Genomic DNA, 10263 nt, shown 5'->3' with positions numbered 1-10263 from the left:
GTGCTCAAACGTTTGACTTCATCAGTTTCATTATTCCTACATCTGAGAACTGCTTTGATAAATGAGAACTGATTTCAATTGTAAAATATTTTAACTTTAATCGATACTTCTAATCGTTCTCGTGCAAAAGATGTCAACAAAAATTTGGATATACGATCAAAATATTATCTAATATTCCTAACAAATTACATTTACTTTCTCACAGAATAAAATTTCCCTAAAATTTTAATTTTCAAACAAGCTTTGTTAATCCCTTTTAAAACAAAAGCAAACAACAAAACCTACTTAATGATTCATCCGTTTACCTTGTATTTCAATGTATTAAAGAGTATAAGAACATACGATAAAACCAAGACGATCACCAAGGGTTTAACTTTATTTTAACAAAATGCGATGAGAATTATTTACAATGTAAGAGCATGAAAAAAGGAATAACATGTTAAACTTCACACTGACTTTGTCTCTGGATGATTGTAAAACAAAAGAAAAATCCTTATTCGACGTATTTGCCAAGGATATCCCCATCACGAAACAGGAAATAGTCCTGCAGAAGACAAATGTAGTGATTACTACAGGATACAACAAACTTTTGAAATATGTCAATTTTATTTTTTTTAAAAAGTCATCTGCACCTTGTCATCAAGAACAACTTTAGTTCCACCATACTCTGGTAAGAGGACTTTCTCTCCAACCTTCACACTGACTGGGTGTACGTCTCCTTTCTGCCAAATACCATACAAGTATAAAACCACATGTTCCTCACAAAAAAAAAATTTTTTTTTTGATTACAATAGGTACATCACCTGGTTGAGGGAGCCTGGCCCGATAGCCACCACAGTGGCCTGCAGTACCTTCCCCTGGGACTTTTCTGGCAGCATGATGCCACCCTTTGTAACCGTCTCTGCAGTCAAGCGCTCTACCAGCACACGGTCAAACAGAGGTAAGAATTTTCTGAAGGCCTGTAACAAACAAAGGATATTCTTTAAAATAAAACATCAGTTACTTTCTAAATTTCATAAAACTTTTGGTCCATGATCCAAGATGCCAGTATTGACTTTGACGGCTACACACTGTGACCTTGTGACTCATGAAAGAGAGGGAGGTGCCGAAGGACACGTCCCACTGAATAATGGCATTCAGGCCAAGGGGAGGGGCCCCTTGCTTAAATTTTAACTCAAGGGCAAGAAAACAAAGACTTTGCATAAAATACTTTGAGCAAACACCAACCTTAGGGTATTAGTTAACAGAAACACAAATACAGCCTTGAGCCCAAAGAGAAACACTAAGATAACCCCCCCCCAAAGTTTGCCAGAATTTTCTCTCTGGCTCCCTTGTAGAGCTGCCAAAACTGCACAGAAATGTTAACACATCTTTGTTTTTTTCTTTCTTGGATGAAAATTTACAACTAAAGGTGCATCCTTAATTCAAATGTTTCATTGGAACATTTTACAACAAATGGATAATGGTGTAGTTACAAATTTGATTCTCGTATAAACAAATTGTATTCATTCCTTACAAAAGTTAATTATGGTTGTCAACATTCCTCAGTCTGTAGAATAAAAATCATAATAATATGAATAAAGCAATTTTTGCAGATTTAACACAATTTGTTTCTTGGCTGAAAAAAGGTTTGAATGTTGATTTAATCACTACAAATTCCAAAGTTAATGTAAGGCAGTCTCCCCTATTGTTTTATATTAGAAAATGTTTCCATTTAACCTTTGCTTAAATAAAAAACTAGGGACAATGTGTCGTGGTGAGGTCGTGAGGTCCGATCTGACGTAGCGGAAGCCGGAAGTGACTTGAACGCGCGTGTAATTCCCAGTGTTCACTGATCAAGGGCATTTATTGCAATGACAGTAACAAGTCCTATTTTTAAAATGTATATATATATCTATATTAAACTAAAGCACTGTCTGTGAACTGCTACAATCCTATGTCACTGCATTGAACATATAATCAAGCTGTCTGGTCCCACATGTAGCACTTTGCAGTGGAAACTCATTTGCACATTGATGTCGGTTAACTAACATGCCGGACTGAATCCAAAGACTGTTTTCGAAGCTGTTAATACCGAACCGAACCCCCTGCGTTAAAGTAAATGTATCCTTTCATTCATTTGACCTTGCAGATCGATGCTAGTTTTCCAAATATATTATTAGCTACGGCATACAAACTACAGGACTATTGGCACACGGATTTTTCTTAAGAGCTAACGAACTACGGATGGCATTGTAGAGACGCGTATTTCTTACCATTATGAGAAAATGATGGGTCTGGGAGACAACGTGGACCTGCACCCCTGTGTCTGCGGAAGCATCAATTAGACTCACTGGGAGAAATTCACTCCACGTGAGAGAAACGTCCAGAAGGACTACACGCATGCGCAATGTCTGCTTTAGCGTTGACCGGCTGTCCGAACATATAGAGCCATAAGACAAAGAAACAATAAAACACCATCTATTATACAATTTCAAGAAACTCAATGTTTATGTTGTTGTAAATCAATTCTAAACACAGCGGTGGTTATTTCTATGCTATTTAAGGACTGCGCAATATTACACAATGTCAACTTTGACCTTTAAATTCTCCTCCAATGGCACAAGGGAAATTTCTAGAACTGATAACCCGGGAACGAGCATTACACCATAAAATGTAGTGAACATGTGACGTGATTGTACTTATATTGTGCGTATATATATATCTCGCTATGGCAATGGATAAAGTAGAACTTGACGGCCCCTCGTAGATTAATGGTATTAAATACAATGTCAATAATCCTGACAATATCTGACCTGGTTCTGTGATATTCAGAGTCCGGGGTTCTGCCATACGGGTCCTACAGTGTGCCGGTAAAGTTCCCGGATGTTCAGCGCAGCGTACTCCTGTCCCCTCCTCTCAGTTGCACGGCACGGCTGTCCACCGCACGCTGTCTTTACATCATTCCGTCTTGCAGACAAGAATCATTCTGCTTTAAGTCTTTTGCTTCAAAGTAAGTGCCTACAATTTTTGAATTCATTAAAGTGAACTTGCAGCTATTGTTTTTTTAAAGAACGGTATTTAGTTGGAGACTTAAAACCGTCATTCGTCTCAAATTTGTAGCCAAATTAGCTTCAGCTACTTTGAGTTATGCGGTTAAGTTCATTGCAAGGACATGTGCTATGTCACGTTATAATCGGTAAACTTGAAACGTTGGCCAGTAGTCAGAAAGGCCTTGTCTCGTTTCAGACTAATGAAAGTCCCACTGCTGCCCGTAATCTTTTTCCGATTGTATGATTTTGAACGTACGGCCGCTGCAGAGCGTTTTAATGAACAGGGGGGGACTGGCAATGTGGTGGATGATTGGTTCAGGATCTGGATGGGGAAGCACTTCCGCACATGCTTCATGCAGTTTTGACCTTGTGACGCACGACCTGAGGAGTCCACGTGGGGTGACGAGGAACTGGTTAGCAGTATATTTCATAACCCGGTCACGAAAATATCACGATATATTTGTGTAATTGATTGCCGAGATTAGGACGGATGGTTTTAATATATAAAAACGCCTAACCAAGCTGTAGTTAAAGCACAAAGTCACCCTTTTTTTCCTTTGGTTTTTTCAGCACGAGTTAGTCCCCAGAATAAATCGTGATCATCCTGGTATTTATCTTTTTTTTTTAAAAAAACCCAAAATAACCTGTTATAGAGCGCAGTAGTGTCCATTAATCTGCAAAGGGATTTGAATGAAATGCCTTTGTTCTACACCTGTAGACACGTGCAAGGACAAGGACCCCAAAAAACAATGTAGTCTTTCGCCGTTGGTCAAATGTCACGTGATTCTCGTAGGGTACACATCCCTTTAAAATATATGATCACACTGCCCTCTGACAAATGCATCAGTGGATTAAAGTAGCTCTTACCATATTTGGGAAGCAAAGCAGTTATGTGACATCTATTTTGGGTTATAGTTTTCCATTCTTCAGCTGCTGAAATGTTGAAATATTTCTGGAGTCGTTGTCTTCCCTGACTTACCTCTGTGGTCTTAATGCCCTCAATGGCCACTAGGGGCAGGGGCACAATCTATTCCCTCTGGTGCTGGTTAAATGACGAAACTTGCAACATTTATTTCCAATATGTCATATATTGCAACAAAACTTGCACGATCACCATCGATAAATGTATGTATTGTAATTTTTTCCTTTTTAGATGTTTCGTCTACCAACAGTGATGAAGCAGGTGAGGCCTGTGTGCCGGGCCCTGGCTCCTCACCTCACCAGAGCCTACGCTAAAGATGTCAAGTTTGGTGCTGACGCTCGTGCACTCATGCTGCAGGGAGTTGACCTTCTGGCTGATGCAGTGGCTGTTACAATGGGGCCCAAGGTTTATTTTTTTTATTTATTATTTGTGTGCGACTGAAAGTTGAAAGTTTTAAATATGGCTTTTTGAACCAAATACTAATACGTTTAAGGTAAACCTGCATACCATTTAACTGTTGTTCTTTCTGTGTTCCAGGGTCGCACTGTCATCATTGAACAGAGCTGGGGCAGCCCTAAAGTCACAAAGGATGGTGTGACAGTGGCCAAAAGCATTGAATTGAAGGACAAATACAAGAATATTGGTGCAAAGCTGGTACAGGATGTGGCCAACAATACTAATGAGGAGGCTGGGGATGGCACCACCACTGCCACTGTGTTGGCTAGAGCTGTTGCCAAAGAAGGCTTTGACACCATCAGCAAAGGTGCCAACCCCGTTGAGATCCGCCGAGGTGTCATGATGGCTGTAGATACCGTGATTCAAGAACTGAAAAAATTATCAAAACCAGTGACGACCCCTGAGGAGATTGCACAGGTAAGCATAATTAAACCTGAATGATTCTTATGGGCGATGATGTTTAAAGGACTTGTACTGAAGTGCCTTTGTGGTATCTTAAGGTGGCTACAATCTCAGCCAATGGCGATGTGGAGATTGGCAGTATCATCTCAAATGCTATGAAGAAAGTTGGCCGCAAAGGAGTCATCACTGTTAAGGTATGCTTTTATTCACATGGCTGAACATTGAGATACTTTTCATTAGTACTTAAAGGGATAAAAAGCTCACATCAATATGTGAACTAATGACTTGAGGCGTATACAGCAACATTGTTGTAGAAGTACGTCCATTATTTTAGTAGAATACCCTAAGTGATGTCCATAAAAGTGTGTGTGTGTGTGTGTGTGTCTGAGAGTCAAAAGTCATCTCTACATTAAACCCTACAGTAATCTTGGTTAAACCCAAATCACCAGAACATCCTGAGAGCTCTCATAGAGCAGAGGGTTAAAGTCAAACTGTCCCATGGACAATGGCTTGTTCAACCTATATGCAGAGAAGCAGAGTCGTCTCAGGACCCAGTTCAGCCCCGGGGCTCCTAACACAGCCAGAAGGCATTTATCTCTGTAGTTACAGTCAGGGCGGTGCGCAACTTAATGACATTTTAGCAAACTGTCATGTTAATGTTTGAAAGGTAAATATAGCACAGATGACATTTTAAAAAAGAAAGAGAAAAAAAAAAAGCACAGAGGAAATAAAGAGCTGATTTTGGCAATGTGTTTTGCAGACCCTCCAAATGTGTAACATTCATGACTAAATTTAACATGCTTTTCATGTCAGGATGGGAAAACTCTGCATGATGAGCTGGAGATCATTGAGGGCATGAAGTTTGACCGTGGTTATATCTCCCCATACTTCATCAACACCGCTAAAGGTAAATGTGCTCATAGGTCTGTTGCTGAGTTTTGGAGGTAGTAGACGGTTTTATTAGGACCAAGTATGCTGAATAAGCCCTAATAAAACCAAATGCTTATTGCAAAAATCATCTTGTGCAAACTTTAATGCTCCTTAAATGATCTATTTTAGGCCAGAAATGTGAATTCCAGGATGCCTATATACTGCTTTGTGAGAAGAAGATCTCCAGTGTGCAAACCATTGTGCCGGCCCTGGAAATTGCCAACCAACACCGCAAACCCCTGGTGATTGTGGCTGAGGATGTGGACGGAGAGGCCCTCAGCACCCTGGTCCTCAACAGGTGCTCCCTCCTTGTTTTATAGATTCTACATCTAAAGATGACAGATCACAATACTCTGTAGATGCTGGCAGAGACAATGATGAAATCTAAAAGTATCTCAATTTCAGACTGAAGGTTGGACTTCAAGTGGTTGCTGTTAAAGCACCCGGCTTTGGCGACAACAGGAAGAATCAACTGCGGGATATGGCCATCGCCACTGGCGGCACTGTATGTCCACTTAAAATGAACTCATTCCAAACCTTCACACGCCGTGAGGTCTAAACGTGTCCCTCCCTTCAGGTGTTTGGAGACGAAACACTGGGTCTGGCTCTCGAAGACATCCAAGCACACGACTTTGGCAAAGTGGGCGAGGTGCAGATTACCAAAGATGACACCTTGCTGCTTAAGGGAGGAGGCAGCCCGGCAGACATCGAGAAACGGGCGGCGGAAATTGCAGAGCAGCTGGAGTCGACCACCAGTGACTATGAGAAGGAAAAACTGAATGAGAGGCTGGCGAAGCTGTCTGATGGTGTGGCAGTACTCAAGGTGTGTCTCAGAGGGACGTTGGTGGTGGTTTGTGGCTATGGTTGCAAATTAATGGAACTGAGAAAGTGATGTCTGCAATATTTAGTGGTAAGTTAATAAACGGGGCAGTAAACATGCTCCTCAATGTTTAGATCGGTGGAACAAGCGACGTAGAGGTGAATGAGAAGAAGGACCGTGTTACAGACGCCCTCAACGCCACCCGGGCAGCTGTGGAGGAGGGGATTGTGCCCGGCGGGGGCTGTGCCCTGCTGCGCTGCATTCCCTGCCTCGAAAAGATGCAAACTGCCAATGAAGACCAGAAGATCGGTGAGTACACAGTGCAGCATATTATTTCGACTGCAGTGGTCTCAGGGTATGTTGGCCGTTGCTGATAGCATTTTGTTTTTACAAAAACGATTCAATACAGGAGCTTAATGATCAACTTTAAAGCTGGTGAGACTCTGTTTGTAGTCTCCGGGAGACGTTTATGTCAACAGTTATAGTTTTCAATCAATTTTTAGGTGTTTAACCATAGATTTGACACAGTCTCTATCTTGAGTTTTACATGTATGATTCTCCACAAATGCTGAATTGCTCAGATTCAGCTCAAAGCAGCTCATTTTTGATCTGCTTCCATGATGCATCCAGAGTTTCCCAGCTTGAACTGGTTCAATAGATGAATTCTCCCTCAGGTGTGGAGATCATCAAACGGGCGCTCCGCATCCCCGCCATGACCATTGCTAAGAATGCCGGCATGGAGGGCTCACTAGTGGTGGAGAAGATCCTGCAGGGACCATCAGAAATTGGCTATGATGCCATGAATGGAGAGTATGTCAACATGGTAGAGAAGGGCATCATTGACCCCACCAAGGTGTGTTCCTTATTTTGCTTGAGCAGATACTAAAACTGGCAGCAATGTACAGATTTATAAGTTATTTCTATTAAGTCATGCAAAGCTGTTAAACTCTGTGGGAAACGTTAAGTACAGAAGAATCTAATCACAGACATTAGGATTTTTGGTCATTTGAAGACTTAATACATTATAGTCCAGGCTACAATATTAGTGGAAATGGTCAAGAAACAAAGCCATTTGGTGGGGAGAAATATCCGATTTTTGTGGATGAACGTCCCATTTTTTGTTGTCAGGTGGTGAGGACTGCACTGTTGGATGCTGCAGGAGTGGCATCGCTGCTCTCCACCGCTGAGGCCGTAGTTACAGAGATCCCCAAGGAAGAGAAGGAGATGCCAGGAGGAATGGGAGGCATGGGTGGAATGGGCGGCATGGGAGGTGGCATGGGATTCTAAGCTGAACCTCTTAATTTGTACAGACTTATCAGCAGTGCGCTGAGAAGAAAACAGTCCATCAAAGACTCTGTCCAGACTGACCAATGGTGACCAGCATGTTGGAGATGCAGCTACTCACCCACTGCTTTGGTTTTGTTGGTCTTTGGTCCGGCTGTGATTAAACTGGCAACGAAGAATCAGAAGTCCATCTGCTCATCTCGCTTTCTGTAATCTTGTCAACCGTTTCTCAATGGTGATCTTGAGGTCGAAGTTCTGTCGATTTAATTAAACCGGTGGCTGCAGAACTCCAGTATTTTCTGTGACTACATCTTTAACCGGGCTTGTGTTGTATGAGGAGTATCGGCATGAGTCCAGCCGGGTACCTGATCGTTTACTAATGTGCAGCATCGTCATGCTTCTCTATCAAATGTGGTTGGAAGGTCAACAAGCTCCTCCAGTTCTGGTCCAGTGGTAACGATGTATACGTGTGCTGTCCAACATCTGTCCAAGATCTCCTCATGAGCCTCTCTCTGACGTACAATGTAACTCTGATTTCACCTGCAAGTGTACTTTGATAGTTCTGACACTTAAAAGCAGTGGAGGGATTCCTGATCTGATCGGCTGTAGTTCTTCACATGTGACGGGTCATCGCGCATCATCAAGAGGTTCATCATGGTTTACGGAGGTCAGGCTATCATTCCCCAAGAGATTTTGGTTTTTTTGACTTTTTTTGTATGATGTAGACATCGATGCTGAGTTTTTATTAAATGACTTCAACTGTTCTGACACGTCTCCTTTTTAATTACAGTTCGCATGGAATATGCATGTTTAAACTTTAATGAAGGAAGTGGGTTGAAGCTTCAGATCTGATGTGGACAAACAACCAATGGACAATAATTGTTATGGACAAGAAATAAAAGCTCAAAGGAACAACTGGCTCACAGCTGGTTTTTCAGTGATGCAGACACACACTCATCCATGGGTCCTTATGTTGTGGCAGGACTGTCCATTATTCTGGAATTACTAAATGATCAGTCAAGATATTCTAAGGACCTCAGAAATTAGTCCTCAGTTCTGTGTATCAATAGTATTTCTGTGGAATTCCAATGTGCTTCACTATAAACCAAATCAATTGTGGATTATCCCATATTATCTGCTAAAACTTCAGTGTAGTGATATTTATCTGATCTTGTAGTTCTGAAGCAGAAAATTATTCCGATATATAAAAACATTGAAATATCAGTAATGTCAATATGAACTGTCAGTACCACACACCCACTGAGAGGGATGTATGACAGGCCACTCAATGTTCCTCCTAGTCTTGGAGTCATTAACAGTCTCATTAAACACCCACCAAAAATGCTACACTAATTATTACATTACTACTGATAAATGACTCGAGTGACCGCCTTCCAGTCTTTAAGGTGTTCACCAGAAACAAGATTTGTAATTTCTGAATTGCAGGTGACTCCACATCCTGGACTGAGCACTAACATGACCATATTTGATCTATTGTATAGAGGTTTGAGATAACAGTGACACGCACCCATCCATTATTTAGACAAAAGTACTTAAGCTCCAATCAACAATATAAACCAAGAAACAGCCTGCTAGCATACAACATACAGAATGTTTCAGGAAAGGGATGGAGGCTATAACTTAAGGGGGAAACCAAACTATAAATCTCGATTTCACAGAGCTAAGAAAATGCTCTTTATATCAGTTGCTGGGGTAAAACTCTGGAACAGTCTGAAGAGCTTAAATATCAGTTCACAAATATGAACAGTTTAGTTTGACCTAATACAGGGAGGAAGAGTTGCAATGTGATAACAAATATTGATGATGTCGCGTTGATGTTCTCTGTAGGTGTCTGCTGCACATCCATCTGTCCCAGGGAGAGGGGCCCCTTTCAGACTTCTTCTTTATCCCCAAAGGTTTTTTGAGGTTTTGTAGATCAACTTGCAGAAACAATTTGTTTCTCTTAACCTCTCATCTTCTTGACCTTTATCCTTTTTGGGGTCATGGTGAGGGTGCCAATATTGATGAGGGCAGGTTCCACCCCTGGATGATTTGCCAGTTCATTGCAGGGCCCTACACAAGTATTTCTGGGTTTGATACCTTTGTCTGCACTGGGGTTGGACCGAGAACCCTCTGCTTCTCAGCCCAAACCCCAACAGACTGAGCTGCCACCACTCGTCTAGTTCATTTTCACTTTCACTTTTATTTTTCCGAACAAGTTCAAATGAAAAGTTATCACACTCCATTAGAAGACGACCTCTTAATGACATAGCTCTTTATCTTTCTTTAGCCAGTTAACGATCTTTGCTTCAGGGACAACCAAGGTGATCTCATCAAATGTTTCTCTCTGGCAGCTGACTGACTGCTCTTCATACCAGCAGCAGGTCTATTCTTGCAAACACCCCCACTACCGTCAG

The 10263-nt window shown here is 41.6% G+C and overlaps 2 protein-coding genes across 2 annotated transcripts; one reads left to right on the top strand and one right to left on the bottom strand.

Moving 5' to 3' along the window:
- Window positions 1-353: 353 nt before the first annotated feature.
- hspe1 (heat shock 10 protein 1) lies at window positions 354-2442 on the bottom strand. The gene is made up of 4 exons (XM_057041903.1): window positions 2256-2442; window positions 804-959; window positions 633-722; window positions 354-544 (listed from the first exon to the last, which is right to left on the bottom strand). The coding sequence occupies exons 1-4, from the start codon at window positions 2382-2384 to the stop codon at window positions 494-496; spliced, it is 426 nt and encodes a 141-aa protein (XP_056897883.1). The 5' UTR covers window positions 2385-2442; the 3' UTR covers window positions 354-493.
- Window positions 2443-2834: 392 nt separating this feature from the next.
- hspd1 (heat shock 60 protein 1) lies at window positions 2835-8610 on the top strand. The gene is made up of 11 exons (XM_057041855.1): window positions 2835-2992; window positions 4186-4359; window positions 4492-4827; window positions 4911-5006; window positions 5626-5719; window positions 5872-6040; window positions 6148-6247; window positions 6320-6565; window positions 6697-6871; window positions 7237-7415; window positions 7691-8610. Exons 2-11 carry the CDS (start codon window positions 4186-4188, stop codon window positions 7847-7849), a joined length of 1728 nt encoding a protein of 575 aa, XP_056897835.1. The 5' UTR covers window positions 2835-2992; the 3' UTR covers window positions 7850-8610.
- Window positions 8611-10263: the final 1653 nt, after the last annotated feature.

The sequence above is a fragment of the Takifugu flavidus genome, chromosome 1 (genome assembly GCF_003711565.1).
Source record: "Takifugu flavidus isolate HTHZ2018 chromosome 1, ASM371156v2, whole genome shotgun sequence".
NCBI classification, from domain to species: Eukaryota; Metazoa; Chordata; class Actinopteri; order Tetraodontiformes; family Tetraodontidae; genus Takifugu; species Takifugu flavidus.
Note: the sequence above shows the minus strand (reverse complement) of the source record. Positions and strands in the feature narration are given on the sequence as shown.